This window comes from Osmerus eperlanus, chromosome 20, assembly GCF_963692335.1.
Source record: "Osmerus eperlanus chromosome 20, fOsmEpe2.1, whole genome shotgun sequence".
Taxonomy (NCBI): Eukaryota; Metazoa; Chordata; class Actinopteri; order Osmeriformes; family Osmeridae; genus Osmerus; species Osmerus eperlanus.
Window position 1 is genome coordinate 4,142,866 of NC_085037.1, and position 20,003 is coordinate 4,162,868.

The 20,003-nt window shown below is 46.5% G+C and overlaps 1 protein-coding gene across 2 annotated transcripts in view; it reads left to right on the forward strand.

Annotated features, from left to right (window-relative positions):
* The first annotated feature begins 485 nt into the window (after window positions 1–485).
* ripor2 (RHO family interacting cell polarization regulator 2) overlaps window positions 486–20,003 on the forward strand; it is a 52,495-nt gene continuing 32,977 nt past the window's right edge. The window contains exon 1 of one of the 2 annotated variants that reach the window (XM_062446140.1): window positions 486–602. In XM_062446140.1, the coding sequence (XP_062302124.1) occupies window positions 527–602 (76 nt within the window). In that variant the 5' untranslated portion in view covers window positions 486–526. Of the gene's footprint in view, window positions 603–12,506; window positions 12,861–20,003 lie in introns of those variants that run through there. The other variant, XM_062446141.1, reaches the window with a different exon arrangement.

A 20,003-nucleotide genomic window follows, 5' to 3' on the forward strand; every position in this document is an offset into this window, starting at 1 on the left:
TGTGTGTTGAATAAAGTGAGTTTGTGGCGTATATATAAGACTTCACCAGGCTGAGGGGTCTGAGAGACGCTGGTGCACTTACCAGCATTTTCGAATGACTCTCCTCCCAGCCCCTCCCAGTCCCGTCAGCATTGTGTGTGGATCACGTTTCACCAGGGGTGTGCAGCCCTCATCTCTGATGCTGCCCAGGGATAGGTGCTCTGTCCTGGGTTGAGGCCTCATCTTCCCTCTCCCTTCCTGGGAGTTGGGTTCCACTGACTCATGCATAAAATATTAGAGCGGAGACGAGCCAGCTAGCACGACCAAGCCAACAAGGTGCAGTAGCCGGTGCTCTACAGCCTCAGCGGACGCCATTACGGAACCTGGTTGTTGGCAACCTTTCGCTCTCGAGATCCAGACGGCCCAAGGGAAGGGTAGGGGGGACCGACAGTGCTGATGAGGCCCCTGCTTGGGGGTGAGGTAGGTCGGAGGAGTGGGTGAGGCCCTTGGATGAGAGGCCCACAGCACCAGAGACTGGCCCCCAGCCATGGAGCTGCACAGACGGCTGCACTGGATACACAACAGACCCTGGAGGGCCAGGGCCCGCCACCGAGACTTCAATCGTGAGTGTTCCTCTGTGGATGTGTGTGTGGATGGATGGATATTCAGTTTGTGTGTTTGTAGTTTGGTGCCTGTGGAAACGTTTGTCCATACGGCCGTGTGTGTGTTTCTGTGTGTATACAGCATTTGTGTGTGTGTGTGTTTTATGTGTGTACACACTCCATTAGTGCGTCCATTGTCCGAGAGTGTCTTTTAACCCTGTGCATGATTGTGTCTGCACGTCCCGTGAAATGGAGAAGCTCACCTATGAAGTCACCAGCCAGCCAAGTCTCCCATCACTTAAGTCAGGGTTGCTAATGGCGTGAGTGAGATGGCTGTTCTTTGAACGTCAGTGTGTGTGTGCACGTGTGCTCAGGTGTGTGTGTGTGTATATATAAAGGGAGTGATGTAGGAATGTGTGTGTCCTATGTGCGTGTATGTCCAGTCCATTAGATGGCCCCAATCCAACAACTGCTGGGCAGTTTATTTGGCAGTTACCTTTAGAAAGGAATACATTTAGCAAGAATGAACCCAAAACCTAACAAATCTGCTTAAAACCGGTGTCCTTACTTTAGAATTCAACTTTTATGTCGTGTCAGCGGACTTAATTGCGGTGCTATTTCATCTTGTTGTCTGGGGTGGGTTGATCGGAAGATGTCATTAAGAAACCATACAGTCACTCGTGTAAGAGATGAGGCCCAACAGAATAAATGACGACATGCTGATCTGATCCGTCCAGTACGTGCTGGTCAACACACACGATCCTGTGATTACTTCCGAATTCATGTGTTTGCACATAGAGCACACAATTACAGAGATGAAGTTAAACCGCTATTCACGCGACAGTCCCCTGATAAAATGGTCCAATGCCAGATTACGATCGTGCTAACAGAGTGTATTCACACAGCAACACGCCTCCATTTTAGAGACCTTAACTCACTCCAGAACGCTTCATGTTGCTGACCCGTCCAGAAAAACGAGTTGCTCTGCAACATTTCCTGAGTGGTGGAGGTCTGGCTCACCCTAGCCCTCTTTGAGTGTCTCCAGCTTATTGAGCGGTTTCGTCTTAAAAGCTCCACTCAATGGGTGTGTTGGTATGTCTGCTTGTCCATGGGCGTGCACATGCCCCGGTGTATACTAGCTACAGTGTATATGGAGGAGCGGGGGGGGGGGGGGGGGGAGGAAGGGAGATCAGTGGTAATGGACGTTTTTAGCAGACGCCTTGCAGCTGAGAGGGCTGGGGTTGAGCCTGGGTCCATTTCCTCCTGCCTGTTGTCCATCTGGTCCTGGTTCTCATGAGGGCATGTCCCAGGCACTGCTCAACATGTGACAGCAGCAGATAGTGAATGCTGCGTGTGTGTATGTTAAGCAGTAGTACGGCCTCACCGTGGACATACGTAAGCTTGTAGCTGCGTCCATTGTAGGCTACCCAGAAGGGCACAGAACTCAGGGTTGGACTCACTAACCTCCCACCGAAGGGAGGGATGGTTGAGAGAAGGGGGGATGGAAAGGAGACTGAGATAGGTTTAAAAAAAAAGAAAAGAAAATGGAGGAGAGAGAGTGAAAGATAAAGATTAAGTGCAACATGCAAATGAGGGAGAGAGAAGGATAGAAAAAGGGGAGAGTGGGAGACTGGGAGAGGGAGTGAGAGGGAGGGAGAGAGAGAGAAAATAGAGCTGCCTAAACGCTACTCCGATGCAAATGAAGAAGAGAGGAGAGGAAGGATGAGAGAGGGGGCAATCGTGTTGCATGTGTGACAGAGAGAATTGAGTTCAGGCTTATCAGCTGAATGCCATGTTCAACAGCCAGTGACAGCAGGGAGAGAATTTGCAACACACACACCCGGACCATTTCATGGCACAGTTAATTAATGACGGTTCTTCTGGAATGACACAAACAGGGCTTGTGCATGGGTTTAACTTAGGATGGCATTCTGGATTTTTACACACGGGCACACACACAGAATCAGCTCATAACCAACTATTTTGGGTTGGTTGAGCATGACGCACATCAAACACACAGACTCATGCAGGCACACACATGCTGGTGCACACACAAAGACCACAAGCTCTTTAGAAGTGTGAATTATGGGGTTTAAAAGTCCAGAAATACAGTTATCTCTATTTTATTGCTGTAAATCCCCAAAGCAATGTGTATTTTTCTGTCAAATGCCAGTCTATAATGCCATTATACCAAATGGCATCAGAGGATTTTCAGTGCATAGTAAGTGTCCTTGTGTCTGCCATCAGCCTTTTGTACAAGGAGAGGCCATGCACACGAGAGAAGGGCTAAAAGGATCATCCCAAGGAACATGTCTCAAACCCCTCCCTTTCCATATTAAAGAAATTGTTTCTGAACACAACACAGCGATCGAGAGCCATTGCCCTCCAACACACATACACCCTCCTTCTCCACACCAGCCAATCAGAGAGGCCCGTTTCCCAGCCCAGGCTTTGTTTTTCTTTCTGTGTAATTCTCTCTCTCTCTCTCTCTCTCTCTCTCTCTCTCTCTCTCTCTCTCTCTCTCTCTCGCTCTCTCGCTCTCTCGCTCTCTCGCTCTCTCGCTCTCTCGCTCTCTCTCTCGCGCGCGCGCGCGCTCTCTCGCTCTCTCTCTCTCTCGCGCGCTCTCTCTCGCTCTCTCTCTCTCACTCACTCACTCACTCACACACTCACACACTCACACAGACACTCAGACACTCAGACACTCACACACTCTCTACCCAGGCCCCATTGTGTCCAAAGGGCTTTGTGGGGCTCATTTAATTTCAAAGCTCCTTTCATGTCATTGGGGACTGGCTCCTTGTCTGACTCCTATCAGACTGAAAGCCATGTTTTTGATGGTTTGTATTTTAACAAGTAAGACAAGAGGATGGAGGTGGCATGAGGTACTCTTGATCAGTCTCTCTCTTTCTGTACTCTGATGGGCTGTGTCAGAGAGAGCACAGGTCCCCGGGCAGTGTGTATGTGTGTGACAGGCGCAGAGCTGGCTTGAAATGACAGAACATTTTGTTGTTGACATCTTCTGTGAGCAATCAAACATGGGTCTGCTAAAGAATTCTCTATAAAACTAGAAAAAAAAGTTTTTTTACAGAAACTTATTTTCAGCTTATATAAAGAATGGCTCTTTTCCGAGCATTTACCTAGACATCAGCAAAAAAGTTATCTTTGAAACATGACATGCTCAAAGCCTCATTTCCGATGAATGGAATGCAGTTTCCGTATGGAAAATGCACGGGACGACACACATGCATGAAAGACTGATTAGGAGCAGCCAGAAATAGATATTTGCCTTCCCTTTGATAACCCAGTTCCCTACTGCCTGCTCTCTCTGGAGAGGGAAGATGCTATTATTAGTTACCAATGGTGACGTGTGTTGGCAATCAGACAACTCTCGAACACTAGTTTCTATGTTATTCCTTTGTTCCCTACATACTTAGTCTCTATGCTTACATCATAATTTGTTTCTAGAGTCCTACTATTGTATTTTGTTCCTAAATCCTTGATCCCTAGTTCCTCGAGCTTTGTTATGAAGGCAAAGTGAGCTTACCTGTGTGTGGATGTGTTATATATTACATACATGACGTCATGAGATGTAAGAGGGATTCTTCCCTTTTGAAATGACACTTGGGGAGACTCCCACAGTAACCACAAGGGGGCTTAAGTTTGAGGGGCCTACAGTAATGTGAATTTATTGTTCGCGACTAATATAATCTGTTTTTATTTAAACGGCCATGTAAACTGTCCAATTTTACACACAAACACACTCATCCTGCTCACAATGAAATATACTTTCTCCACCACACCCTTTTTTATCTGCTTGTTTCCTGCGTTTGCTTAACCTTTGTGGTTGCATTTGACTTCCATAAACTGGTTTAGCAAGCAGAATTTTGCAGTTTTATTTTCCGTCTCCAAGTTTGAGGCAATCGCAAAAGCGTTGTCACTCATCTTGTCTTCCCCCTGACAGGCAGTTCCTTGGCCTGAAAGTTAGACGTTAGGCAAATGGTGGCGAAAAGACAAACTGTTGTGTATGTTATTAACACAACACCACTGTGGAATGTCCACAAAAAGTAATTATTGAATGAATAGAAAAGAAATGTGAAACATCTTCACTCTGTGGGAGCATGTCAACCGTGTTATTGACCATGAGGGACATGTTTGTCTGGTGCAAGTCGATGTGAAGTCGTCAGACTCTTCTTGGAAAGCTTATCAGGATGAAGTGCCATTTCAGACCTGGATACTGCCAGCTAACCAGATTGCATTGTTGCTGTGTCTGTGTCATCACTGAGTCATCCGGGCAGTCCATTGTCCTGTGTCCTCCTCTCTCTTTTTCCTCCATCCCTCTTTCTTAATCTTTTTGGGGCTCCATCCACCCTTTCCTCTAGATTTCCTTCCAGGCCTCTTTCTCCCTGCTGTCTCTACTTTCCCTTCTATATTGCCCTCCTCCATCCCCCCTTAGCCCTCTCCTCCCTCCCACTCTCCACTCTGGTGACCCACCACCCCCCCCCCCACCCCGCTCCTTCTCGTCCCGTCCTCTCCACTTTCCTTCCTCCTTACTTCCCCCCCCCCCGTCTTTGTTTCAAACCTCCATGTTTCATCTGCCTCATTTTCCTACTTTCCCTGCCGTCTTTCATCTGTCTCCCTCTCTGTGCATTATAGCCATGATGTGATTTGTAATGGTTCTCACAGCGAGGAACATCCTCCCACTCCATGGCAACACGCCTCTCTCTCTTTCTCTCTCTCTCTGTCTCTCTCCCTCTGTTTCCCAAGTGGAGCTCATAGAGCAGTCAACAGTTCTAGAACAACAACATCATCATCGATGCAGATTGTCTCTGAGTCACCCGCTCTCTGAACACTGCCTTCTCAACTTTTCTCTCTCTCTCTTTCTTTCCTCGTTGTTTCTTTCTCTCTCACTCTGTGCCCCTCGCCTCCTGTACACATCTCCTAACTTTTCTCTCTTTCACTCATTTACATATATATTTGTGCTCCTCTCTTATTCGATCTCTCTCTCTTTCTCACTCTGTTCCTTTATCTTTTTCTCAAACATTCACACTCTTTTCTTTATTTCGGTCTTTCTTACTCTCAGCAGGGTCAAAGCCTTCAGATTTTAAATCCACTTTGTGAGAGTCATTTCTTGCTGGCATTTCAGTCAGATTTCCCAGTGAAACGTCAGCAAGCAGGAGTCATTGTGATTGTGCCAAGACTGCCAACAAACATGTGCACACGCGCTATATAGTGTCTTTTATATAGATAATGCATTGTCTTTACACATAATCATCAGTACACGTAAACATGTGACAAACAATGGCATGACATCAGCTCTGAACTGGCTTTCAACTTGTGAGTGATTGTGTTTTGCATTCCTATTACGAGTTTTGGAATGGAATCCAGCCAGAAAATAAACGCCCATTGGTTCATGGCTCTCCCAGTTACCCTTCCTGTCATGTTGAAACTAGGATGTTTCTCCACCGCTCTGCTTCTGTGGTTTTCAATGTTGACAGCTTCCAACAGAGCGGACGTGTTTGACCACACTACTTCCGAAGCCAAATTCTAGGCCCTTAACAAAATAAAAGTCCATTAATTAAACATTGTATTCATTCGGTTCATTTGGATTTCTTCCTGTGTATTGTCACTCTTATCGGCAGGTAAACATCAATTCAAGGGGTACATCTGGCATCGTAGCTTCAGAGTAGAATGTTTTCTTTCTTTTTCTAAAAGGTGGGCTCATGGTTTTATGTCAGTGGGTTTAGACTGGTTTGCCAGAATCTGGGCCGGGTTGCCAGGTTTTGCTTGGTAGCTCTCATTGACGGCTTCTTTGGAGGACTTAGGCCTCATGGTCTTCATGACAGACAGGATGTGGCTTTATGGAGCGGTTCCCTTCAGACTGACTGCCAAGCTGCCCATGCAGTGTGTGTGTGTACGCGCATGCATGTGTGTGTTTTTGTAAGCATGTGGGATTGGTGGCATGCGGGCGTGTGTGTGTGCGCTTCCCTCTGGCTGGACTCTGGTGAAAGAGTCTAGGGTGAATCCAACACACCGCTAGTGGGAAGAAACATTCACATGCTGATGAACCGGAAAATACTCCTTGTCTCAAATTCTGGAACTCTGTGTGAGAACCTCTCTCTCTCTCTCTCTCTCTCTCTCTCTCCATTCTGGTAAAACCATGAAAGAGAGAAAGTGAGCAGCCTTTGATGAACTCTTGGAAAAGCAAACCCTGTCCAGGTTTCCAGCAGACTAACATTTCTCTACTCAGTGGAGTGAGCTTTTAGGATGTCAAATGGATATCGACAGTCACATTGAAACATGGCTCAAATGTGGGTCGCCGTGGGTGACCTGGGGATAGATGAGCAGCTAAACCAGATCCTTCTTGACTGGTGGGCAGACAGAGAAAGCACTGTAGCACACCCACAAAATGATATCCATACTCCCACATGGACACGCACGCCACACACAACCACACGATCCCCAACACAGACGTAGGGCAACACACACCCTACTAGACCACACACATACACCCACACACAAAAGGCACAATCAGCCACACAGATGTCAAGACAGCCATACATGCGTACCGCAGACCTACACGCCCTGCCAAACCACACACACACACGAGCTGTCTCTTGCTACTGTGATTCACTCATCAGGCTACTGGGTTGGGGAGAGGTGATGGAGACAGTAGTAGGGGGAGTAGTGGAGCAAGAGGGAGGGATGCAAAAATAGAGGGCCTGGGGTGTAACAGGAACTGTAGTCCTGTCATTCTCAGGCACCCAATATGTTCCCCACCCCTATCCTCATTGGGACATCCATTATCGCAATTGTGGAAGTGGTGCTTCGACATCACTAAAGCAGAGATATTCAATGCTTGTCACGGTGCAACACTTGCCACTCGGTTGGGGCCATCTCTGTGCCCTGCCCATCTCTGTCGTGTTACCCAACCTCCTGTTCCACTCCGCTGGAGCTGTTCTAGGAACTGAACTCTGCACAACATCCTGGTTCCCACACGCGTTTCGGTTCCAGGGTGCCTCTAAGGCTAATAATACAACATAGAGAATAGGCGTGTCTCAATTGTGCACATGAACTTCCTTCCCTTGTGTCCTTTCCCCCGTGACAAGGGACAGGATGAGGCAAGATCAACTAGCTACATTATTTAAAAAAAACCTTGTTTATATAACAGGATCAGTTTTACAAAGAATAATTTGATAACTTGTAACTACTGAGAGGCACCCTGAATTTCTCCCTAGATGCTACCCTGCCTGTGCCCTCGTTAACCTTTGTACCACAGCCACCACCCACATGCCACCCTCTTTTTCATTTGTCATGGGTAATGCTCTTTCTTGTTCCCCGGGCAGCTGTGGGCGTGGTGGCACAGCAAGTCCATGTCTAGCAGTAGCATAAACTGCATATAGCATCACCGCGATAGCAATTGGCCTCATTAGCCTCATTAGCATTAGCAGTTGAACTGCCTCATTAGCATTAGCTGTTGCATTAGCAAACGCATCCGCGGTTGCATTAGCAGTGGCCTACCATTAGCGGTAGCGTTGACACTGGAGTTAGCAGGTGTGTCCGCATCAGCAGAGGCTTGGTAGAGGGGAAGTTGTGGCCGTCACATCTGCTAGGATGTCACCCCACCCTGTCCTGATCTGCATATCACTGTGGGGATTTATTCAGGGAGGAAGAAAACACCCCATACCGCCTGCACTACCAGGGGGCAGGGCCCCAGAAGAGGCTTTGTCCATCTCTTTCACTACCTCATCTTATATTGATCAAGTGTTGTTGAATAATACATTGTTTCCCCTCAATAGAAAATACTTCTGAAAAGGTGGAAGGACTTTTAATGAGGTGGAAGTATAGCTTTCAACCAATTTCCCCAAAACCTATCTCGAGGGGCAACGTTTGTAAAAGTGCACCATCACTTTCACGAAGCAGCGTCCACCAACCGGCTTCCTTTGAAAACCTCATAGACGGAAAACTCTTACGAGGTCTCTCATCGAACCAGAAGCCCGAGAACATGTAGGGACAGAAGAAGGTGCGGTGCACCGGCGGTTCGGCGCTTCGCGCACCCTGGTCGAACGTGACTCTCCAGGTGTGGACACCAACACGTGCTGACCTGAGCTGGGCCAGTCAGCACAGCTGGTTTCTAACAGCCACCCCACCCCACTCTGTTCCCTCACAGGGAGAGGCAGAGGAACAGAGAGAGTGGCAACCAGTATCTGTTCTCTGTAATCCAGATTGTGTTGCTCGTTTTATGTCTACCGTGGCCACTTGATATCTACTGTGTGCGGTTGTAACCCTAGGGTTAGGGTTAACCCTAATGTACTGCAGTGCTATCCTGAAGGTATCTGCACTAAAGAATGACTGTCGGTGTCTCATGTGACTCAATTTGTTAACCCCTACACACACACACACACACACACACACACACACAGCTTCCCACCTTTTCAAACTCACCCCTCAGAATGAGTCAGAGCGGGAAAATGAAATTCTTTGAACCCAGCAATAGCCTCATTACGGTTACCACAGAAACCAGGCGAACCTTTATACAATCATATCGCTCATTGTGTAGAAGATGGAAATGTGTGTGTGTGTGTATTACAAAGCTCTGTGGACAAATTCACTGGGGGTGTCTTGGCAGTGGGGTCAGGTGGCAGTCTGTAAATGAGGTGCGGTCACCCACTTTACCTACTGCTGGCACATGACTCTCTCTCCCTCTTTCTCTCAATCCCACCTCTCTCTCATCTCTCCTGCTGTTTCCCACCGTGTCTATTTTTCCTTCCCTTCTCCGGCACCTCCTCCCTACTTGGACCGTCGAACTGAGATGGCAACCCTCTCTCTTTGGTACAGCACACTGTTGAGAACCTTGAAAGACTTAAAACTTTGACTTGAGTGAAAGCTTTCGTTCAAGACACCTTTAAGTTTCTAACCCCTCCCTTCCTCATTTGAAGTTCACACGTGTTTCATATGTGAACAGATTGTGCTGCCATGTTACATTAGTGGTGTTCTTTCACAACTCCAGTACCCTCCGGAATGACGTTAACCCCGAGTGTTGTCAGTTTCCACAGTGCTCCTGGCGTCCACATTTGTGCAGATGCAACGTATCCGAAGCCTATTAGTGGCTGTGTTGATAAATGGTTTCCATATCAGAGCTAGCAAATAATTCACTTCATGCTAACAAGCTGTGGTTGCGTCCTTGCTAGTAATTCACAAGGCCTAAATTTGCATTCATGCTAATTAGCTGTGGTAGCATCCATGCTAATAAGCTATATTTCAGCGTTTAGTGACAGCTAGCACATTGATCTACATTGTTAGGAACAGAATGCCGAATGTAGGATGCTGAAACCCCTATTCAGCTGTGTGGAACACTATCATCTGGCTTGTTTCATGACAAAGAGTGCCATTGTTGAAGACCATTCAAAAAATCTATTGTACGAGCAGGTCCAATTGTGCTATTTATGTGTGAGTGTGTGTGATTGTGTGTGTGTGTGTGTGCTCTGGCAGTATTGTTGCAAGCTGCTGGACTGTTGCAAAGCAGTTTAGTAGTGCCGTGTTTGTACTCTAGCACAGCGTGTTAATGGGGGCGCAACAATTTGTTTTACGTGAGGGTGTGCGTGTCCAAGTGACTGTTTGTAGTCCCTCATTGTGTGCTTATGTGTGTGTTTATGTGTGTGTGTAATAGTGTGTTTTTGTCTCATACGGTAGGGGGGCTTTCTCTGTGTAACAATGTATCCAGTCATTGAGATTCCAGAGTGGATTCACAGCAAACATGACCTTAGTTTGTTGGCTTTAGAGCTTGTAAATGAGGTTTTTTTTTCTGACGTGAGCTAGTCATACGCCTACTCTTCTGAATCTGTCATTTTTTCTTTAATTTCAGAAAATGTGTGATGGACGCACAAACAAAACACAGGATATGTGATATTACAGTAAGCAGATGGGAAGTGTAGGATGTGTTGGCAAGAGTGTGTGTAGTTGTGTGTGTGTGTGTGTGTCTGCGTGTGTTTAAGTATCTTGTATGAAGGATGGCTTTGATAATCACCACATCCATCGAGGCTCTATGATAAGAGTAACCCAACGTTGTGGTTACGTTGCCTGACAACCACGAGACGACCACAGCCCACGCATAAACCTCTTCTCAACCAGCCGACTCCCTCGCTGATTCCTGAAACTGAAATCGTTCATGGAACCTTCCAAATATGTATCTCCAAAAGATTTTCGGAGCGATAAATATTCCTGCTTAGCTTCAAAGGATAATATTTTGTGGTTCTCCACAATTCAGTCACCCTTCACATTTCCAGTATATCAACTGTCTGCTTTTGTCTTCACCAATACTCATCTCTGAGGCAGTTTACTGAGCTGTCCGCTGTTGTAAACAGTCTAACTGACCCTTTTGACTGTGTGCGTGTGTGTCTCAAGGCTTCTGTTTCCTCTAGGACCTGTATTATTCATGTCTGCAACTCCAGATGCACCTCCCAGGTTCCCAAGCGTAGGCCAGGGGGCCAGTGTCCTGTTCATAGGACACACCAAGACATACGCACTACACACTTCAACGAGCACATACAACGACCCATGAGCAGACATGTAGCCACCAAACATGAAGTGCGTGAACACAAGCACACATACACCCAACTTGCACAGATCAATATACCTTTAGTGAATGTGAAACACTGAATGTACACACACTCACACACGATACACAGATGTCGTCAAACCAGGAATGGACGGGATGATGATGCTGGATTAGCGTCACAGATTCTTAAAAAAAAACGAAAACACATTGACCTTTTCACTTCAAATAAACGAGTGCATTTATTTGGTGCATCTATTCTTATCCGTCTATCGGGGGGGTGTTTTACTTTCGTTTTTTGCCTGCTTCTCGTCTTCGTTTTGTCTGGGCTGGCCTCCTCGATAATGAGTTTTGTCACCGGGACTATTCCGCTGGGTTTTCTCCTTAGAAGGTGCTCACTGGATCTAGAAAGTCGGACAAAGAAAAAGAGAGGAAACAACTAGCCTAGATTCTATTTTGGGTCGGGCATTGGATTGGGTACCGGGTCTCCATGGGAGTCCACGTATCACCTGACACGGAGAGAGCAGGTAGCAGAGGATGAAGATGAAGCTCTCAACTTGAACTTCTCCAGGGGTCCTTTTAGACTTTCTCTAGACTTTCTCTAAGAAAGAGTTCAACCTTTAGGTAACTGTTATACCTGGAGGGTTATTCATTTAAGGGAACCAAGACTTAGACTTTAGCTTGTTGGGTCCACATGGTCTTTCGTTAAAACTGAAAGGTTAGGACCCCAAACTTAAAAACAGTAGGCTTCCTACTTTCGGAAGGGGAACAATTTATCAGTCCAATTCATTGATGTTGAAAACTGAAAACTAGCGCTTAGCTTTAGCTTGGCGGGTAGTCTGGTCCCGGCTCACCGGATTTGAACCCCGTTGGTTCCTCTAGTGACTGAGGCACAGGAAGGGCTGCCTCCATTCTCCCACCACCCCTGTGATATCTTATCTGTGCTGAGGGGAGAGAGAGACAGAGGAGCGAGCAATCCCAGGGTTCCCAGCGAGCTGTGAAGGAACGCCAAGCAGAGACGGCCTCACACCTCTCACCACCTCACGCAGACGCACACACAGACACCAACACACACATACCACCTCTCCTCATGTCCCTCCGGCTCAAAATAAAGAAGCAAATTATTCCTGTTAATCACCCTGCTACTTGGGCTGACTCACCGTGGACAGCATTTTTTCCGGACTGCACGCACACTCGCACACACACACACACACGCTAACCCAAAACTCCTCCCCCACGCACTAACCTCACACTCACACAAGAGCACCCCAGCTCCAACACACTCTTCAGTTTCACACAGGAAATTACGAAATCATCGCTGTGGATGAAAGTAGCCGGAGGTTGGTTGGAGTCCACTCTCCCACACACACGCTCACTCTCGTCCGCACATAGACCGACACACACACACACATATACACTCCCTCGCATTGCCATCCCCCTACACACACACACACACACACACTCACACTGGTGCAGTGAGCTGAAGAGGAGCTGTCTGTGCTGGGACTCACTCAGCTGACAGGGATAGCTGGAGCCCCGGTGCCTGGAGGAAGAGGCCAGCGCTGATTCCATTTTACAGCCCAGTCACTCGCTCAGACAAGCCCCACGCCACGCCGCACAAGCAGTGGGGGGACGGGGACGTGGAAGAGAAGCCATGGCCGACATCGGCGAGGATGACCTCGATGAAGTGATGCGCGACGAGGCGGAGGACGTGTTCTACAATGACGGTAGGAGGGCGGGGGGGCGGCGCGGGGCGGCGGGTGGGGGAGGTGGGGTTGGAGAGGAGGACAAGTGTGTGGACAGACCTCTTGTTTGGTTGTGGTTCTTTAGAAGTTCTGTTTGGGGTTTTAGCAGACAGAGGGAGGGCTATTCTAGGTTTGGACTCAAGGCGCAACTGCTCTGCCTGTGTGAGGAGGGGGGGGGGCATGAGTGGGTGGGCTTATTATGGGTGTACGCACACTGGCATATTCAATGGCGAGGGTATCTGGGTTTTAACATTTAACAGTCATTTCCTTTTGACAAGGTGCCTCGTCCTCTCCAGTTTGTATGCCAGTGATCTAAGAGTTCAATCGTTGTGTGCATGCACGCAACGTTTTAGCAACCAAAGCTTTGGTGAATGTTTTCTATTATTTGACTTCCATTTAGAATCGACTTGTTTTTAAATAAAAATGTTGTCTGACGTGAATACGATTTCACAGTCCTTTGGTTTCTTTTTGCAGAGTCTCGTTTTTCTCTATCGATTTTTTAACTTTGACCCTTTTTTAGAACGGCAGGGAACCTCGCCTCGGTCTAGTGTAGGCGTTCTTGTGTAACAGTCAGATGTTTAACCAGACAATACGGACCACAGGATATTCGTTCAACTTGTAATTCATTTTCCTGTTTTGCTACTCCAAAAAATAACATTTAATCATAAAGTGGGTTCAACTGGGCTTTTACTGGATGACGGCAAAATAGAATTATGACCAGAACGATTTCCGAGGGCATTTAAAGGTTCATAAAGAGAGGGGGAAATGACTTGTGGATTGGGAAATCATTTTCCGATCAAGATGTCTTGACTAAATGTATCTTTCATAATTCATAAAATTAAGTGGCAGAAACTAAATCAAAATAAAGACCATCAAGCCACATCACATTGCTGCGGTCTCCCGGTCGTGTAGATTCACCCTCTACAACATCCGGAAGATCAGGAGATACCTGTCTGAGCACTCCACCCAGCTGCTAGTCCAAGCACTTGTCCTCTCCAAGTTGGACTATTGCAACTCGCTGCTCGCTGGTCTCCCAGCATGTGCAACCCGCCCTCTTCAGAGGATTCAGAACGCAGCGGCCCGCCTGGTCTACAATCTACCCAGACGCTCCCATGTTACCCCGCTCCTCATCTCTCTCCACTGGCTACCTATCATGGCCCGTATCAGATTCAAGACCCTGGTATTGACCTTCCGAGCAGTGAACGGGACTGCACCCGTCTACATCAAGTCTCTCCTGCAGCCCTACACCCCCACCCGGCACCTACGGTCTTCTTCAGACAACCGCCTGGTGGTCCCACCGCTCAAGACCGCCCGGTCCCAACACAAGCTCTTCTCCTGTCTGGCCCCCCAGTGGTGGAATCAACTCCCCACTTCCATCAGAGACACTGACTGTCTCTCCACCTTCAAGAAAAGGCTCAAGACGCACTTGTTCCGGGAGTACAACGGTACTTAGGAATGGTTCGCTTGACCCGATGTTAGTTTCCTCAAGGATCACAATGACTCTTGCTTAGAGACTTGTTGCTCTTGTGGTTAGTGGTAACTGACTTAAATTTTTGTACTCGCTGTGATATATTGTTTTATTATTGTTGCTTGCTTTTTTTCCACAGGTACACCTGCACTTATAGCAGTTCATGTTGTTTAATTGTAACTTGTTTAACTACATGCTCTTATGGTTCTTCCCTTTGGCACTTATTTTGGTTGTTCACAATGTGTGCTCCATGTTTTGGCTACTCGCAATGTTTTGTGGCTATCTCGTTGTTATGATCAGTGACCTATGCACTTTGTAAAGCTCTCTCTTGGAAGTCGCTTTGGATAAAAGCGTCTGCTAAATGAATAAATGTAAATGTAAATGTAAGCCATGTACTCATGTGTTATGTACTATATGTAAAACGATGGCATATGCTCCTCCGAGGCCTAGTGCTGCAGCTACAACTATGGAAATACTGTTGTATGACTAGCCCCAATGAAAACTAGTTTTCATCGATGTTGCACCATGTTAGTAATGTATGATAATATCCCAGTTGACCCATTTCCAATGAGCGCATTGTAATTTGCCTTTCCTTCTGAGTAGGCAGGGAACCACAGCCAGTGGTGTACAAGCCTGTGCCTGGCCTTCCTTCCTCACTGCAACAAAACCACCAATCAGAGCGCACAATGTGTTTATTAGTATAGATAACCGCTATTGAAGGTTTCTGTAGGGATTCTTTACGAAGCTATAGACATTTTTAATTGGTTCTTTGGATTAGAGGGCACACTAGTTCTTCCGAATGCATGTTCAGCGCTTTGGATATTGATTGGTTAATTTAGGGTTGAAGGATAATATTTTCATATCGACCTGTTTACTGGTAAAGTGCTTCCTTCTTTTTCCAAAAGAGCTATTGTCTTGTTTTTATTGTATCATTGTCAGCTGGATATCTGAAACCTTGAATCCCATTGCTGTCCCTGCCTCCCTTGACATATAGTCCCGTTTGTTGTTTTGTTGGTTCTTTTAAAAGGTGTCTGTTTGAAAGGAGAAGTGAATGTATAAGGTCTAGGGATGCTCTATGTCATGGCATGCTGTCTTTGTCTCAGTCAATTCTGGAGCTATATAAGAACCAATGAGACCTTTCTGTCTGTGTGGTGTGTTTGTGGTGTGTGTGTGTGGTGTGTGTGTGTGGGTGTGTGTGTGTGTGTGTAAGAGAGAAGGCTGGCATATACAGTGAGAAAGGGAGAGAGGGGAAGGGGGGCCTGGGGAGATGGGGGGGCGTGGTGTCGGATCACTTCATCAATCTGAGGTGATGGATGGATCAGTCTCTCAGCACTCGAATCATGGTGCCTGGCCTGCTGCTTCTGCTGTTCCGAGAGTAGCTAAATAATGACTAAGGTGGTACTTTCTTGTGTGTTTGCTTAGCATGCTGTGATGCAGCAGAATTGGCATAACGCTGGCGTTAGCTACACTACGGGTAGTGGGTAGAGAGGGGCGCACACATTTTTCACCTTTTTAAGGTCACGCTTATGCTGTTTTGGACTCAATATAGTTGGGGGCAAAATGGTGTTTGAAAAGATTTGTTTCTATATTTGGAAGTGTTACAGTTTCCACCTTTCATATGACTGTGAATTTTTAAAATCATATTTCACATTTGATCAATTCAAGCTTGTGTCACTCACACTTCAATGGAGGATAAGGTCAAAGTAACTTAAAGGCAATTCTTCGCAATAATCACAAAGAACAGACCATAAAAGCCTCCTTCAAAAACGTTCTCTGTCTTTGTCTTCCGAGTCAAAAGCCACCCTCCCCTCACCCTAGTCAAATCCCTCCAATTTCACAGGCCTCCTTTTTGCTTCCTTTATTAAGTAGCTCCATAGAATAGCCTGTACTATCCTCAGAGCTCAAGAATCTTTTGGAGAAAAAAACATATGAATCAATAACCTAATTCAATCAAGTATATCCAAACACGGAATTGGAAACAGGAGAAGACCAAACGCACATCAAGCTTTAATGAGACGAAAATAAACACAATGGACTCTTAGTCTTTTTCCGAATATTTTATTGGGGTGTGTTTTTCTTACACTCATTTGCGAGTGAGCTTGATAAGTTATTCAAAGGCTTCTTTTCTGTTACCACTCTCTGTGTACGTGTGTGTGTACGTGTGTGTGTGTGTGTGTGTGCGTGCGTGTGCGTGTGTGTGTGTGTGTGTAGAGAGAGTGAACTGTAGACAGGGTTTACTGTCAGGAAGTGGCAGAGCAGAAGTGTGAGCCGGCATGCTGGGAATGGAGAGCTGGTGTTTGAAGGAGGCGTTTAAATAAACCAGTGTTTGCCTAACTGGGTCAGGTAGGTTTTGAGAGCCTGCTGAAGGCCCTCTACTTTGAGAACTTTGTGAGACGTTCTTGTACAGTAACACCACTATACCTGGCTAGGAGGGTTTATGGCACCCCTCACAAGACATTATTTCAGTCAACATTCTAAAGTTACAGTACAGTGGGTGCAGTGGGTCTTTCTGCAACACAGGTTGTGAGGCAGACTTATTTTCCTGAAAGCATGAAAGCCTCAGTCACTTCTGCAGTCTTGCCACAAGACCTTGCGCTGGGAAATGCTTTCACAAACAAACTCCCTTTGACAGGCACTTTGCACAGTTGGACAATTGCCAGGCAATCATTTTAATAGCATTGTGTACGTTTTCAAACTCCATCTTTACAGATTTCATGTACTTTAAAATACATTTTCTTTCACTGTCAATTGCAAATGTTCCTCAGGCCGCACATCAAATAAAATACATCAACCTATCAAATGAAAGTCTTTCAATATTCAACAGTATTTACTGTAGTAATTTCACACAAATAGCTTCTGACACACAAGCAGTTGAACGCCATTGTGATTAGCTTAGCGTTGATTTAGCATGTTCATGTGTGCCCTAAACCACCTCTTTACAGGGGCCTCCGGAGGCTCACCAGAGGCCCATTACTCAATCACCACAACCTCAGAAGATCCACACCTGGTACATGAGGCTGTGTGGCACAGTTGGCTGCAGGCTCCAAGCCATGGCACCAAGAGCTAAATATGTCAGGAATCCCACATGTTCCAGGAAATCTTAAATCCGTCTTTCATTCAGGTGAGGCAGGGGTTCAGGGTGAGGTAAGGGTTAGGGTTTCCAGTTTCCGAGGTGTACAGTAAATCACATTTAGGGGCCGGAGAGAGAAGAGGCGCTCACTCTTTGTAGTTGAGAGTGTCACATTTGCCCACAGGCAAATCATTTATTACATTGCCAGCTATGGTGGTGTCTTATATTATCTTAGCTACAGCGCAACGACTGTATTCATCTCCAGTGTCTAGGGTGAAACAAAGGACATCGAACCCCCCCCCCCCCCCCCCCCGAACCAGAAGAAGCTACAGCAACATGGCTAGTTTGTATCAAACCTAAATCAGTACAGCAAAACATGGGGGGGGTAGGGGGGGTGGTCCAAGAAATCCAATGCAGGAAGAGAGGTCTAGTTACACAAATCCATTTACTCTGCCTCTTGTCTAGACATGCCCCCGTGCAGCCACCCAGGAAACTGTATCCTCGTTGGAGCCGTAATGGAGACCACAGGCATACAGTGTTACAGAGGGGAGACTCCAGCTGTAGTGATTGGGGGGGATCGGGCAGAAGGATGTCGGGGGGGGGTAAAGATGATTTATCTTCATGGGGCCACCGTTCGACGGCTGGGCATTTTGTTTTTACCTCGTTTATTCAATCAAATGAAAGACAAGAATACACTCCACGTATAATGTAGATTATTGACTTATCGAAGACAGTGCTGTGGACGGTGTTATCAAAGTGTAACATGGGAGATTCAAACTGGAAATAAATGTGTTAGGTTGACTGACACAGGGAAATAAAGCCACGTGTTTGTTGAACAGTGTTTTTGAAAGATTTTATGTTATACAGCGACTGCACAAACCGTCTAATCACAGCAGCTGCTGGAAGAGTTCAAACAAGGCACGTGTATTGTTCAGTCACGTATGCTAACTATACAATGTAGCTAACGGCGTTGAACGTTTCCAGTAGGAGGTCCATGATGACTATGGACTATCTATCTATGGACTCCCCGTGTAACAAAACCCGGCCCATCATCACAATGTGCTTTTCCAAGGGTCTCCTTCAGCCCAGGGAAAGAATCAGGCCAATGTTTGGGCTGTCTGTCAACCAGAGTCAAACAATTACCCACTCTGTGTATGGGACGGCCAGTACCAGTGCTAGCCAGATACTGCCACACAACAATGGTGCTCAATGTCCTGTCAATGGTGTGTCATGATTGTCATGGTAATGGTTTAAAAAAGGTAGTTATGTCAATATTCCGACATGCTGTATTCAAGATACTTTGAGTTTGAGTCAAAATAATGATTGCCCTGTGGTTTGTGCTCTGTAGAAAACAAAAATGGAGAGCATATATGGCAAGGACAGGGGACATGAGAGAACAAGACAATATGGGTACAATATGAACTTTATTTGTATCATAATTGTAGGTGTGTGTGAGTGTAAAAGTGAGTGTGTCTCCACTCCAAAGCCACATGAGACCAACCATGAGTGGAGATCATGAATGTGTGTGTGTCTGTAAGTGGGACTGCTAGTCATGTGTGCGGGAGTCAGGTGCTGAGCGGTGAGGGAATCGGGCTAGTAATCCGAAGGTTGCCAGTTCGATTCCCGGTCATGCCAAATGACGTTGTGTCCTTGGGCAAGGCACTTCACCCTGCTTGCCTCGAGGAATGTCCCTGTACTTACTGTAAGTCGCTCTGGATAAGAGCGTCTGCTAAATGACTAAATGTAAATGTAATGTGTGACATGCAAAGTGTCGTGTGTGTGTGTGTGTGTGTGTGTGCTGTGTACATTCGTGCCATGTGGTGGGAGTGAAGGTCAAGACTTGGTCACTTCAAACCAGGACAAAGGCTGAAGAGAATAAGAGCTCCTACATTTACACACACACACACACACACTCACACACACTCTCCATTCCAAACCAGAAAACTACAAACACTCACGCACACTCTTTGACACATTCAAACTGCACACACAATCAGCTTCTTTACTTTTCCTCACACATGCAAACAACACAGACACACACACACAGTCTCTTTCCAGATGAAGGGAATTCAGAATAATGTGACTGTGCTATTTGTCAGAGCGCGGGGCAAAGGGAAAGCTGTGTGGCAACCCCGAGGGACCCTGTCTATTACCCTGCTTTTTTGTCTTGCGGCTCAAGACCGTCACATTCATTGACCTACTTCCTATTGGTTTTAGCACCACAAGTCTCCCAGCAAACTAGAGGCTGTTTGCCCTTCTGCTGAAAGAGCAAGAATACAGGGAAAGAGATGAATACAAAGCCAAACACCACATCGTTCGCTGGGAAGTAAGAGCTTGTGATAAATCCATTTTTTTTCCATCTGTTATATTCTGTTCACCTAAAAAAAACACTAGACAAGGTGAACTATTAGCTGACCCTAGCTAACGAGTTGTTCGATGCAGAGTTGCTTTCTCGGGACTAATTTGGTTGAACCTTAGACATGCGGTGTTAGTCAGCAGTATGAGGCTGTGTTGGCTGTAATTGAGCAGCTTTTGTGTTTGGGGATGTGTAACTGTGTTCAGGCTGGTGGGCGATGAGATCATGCCA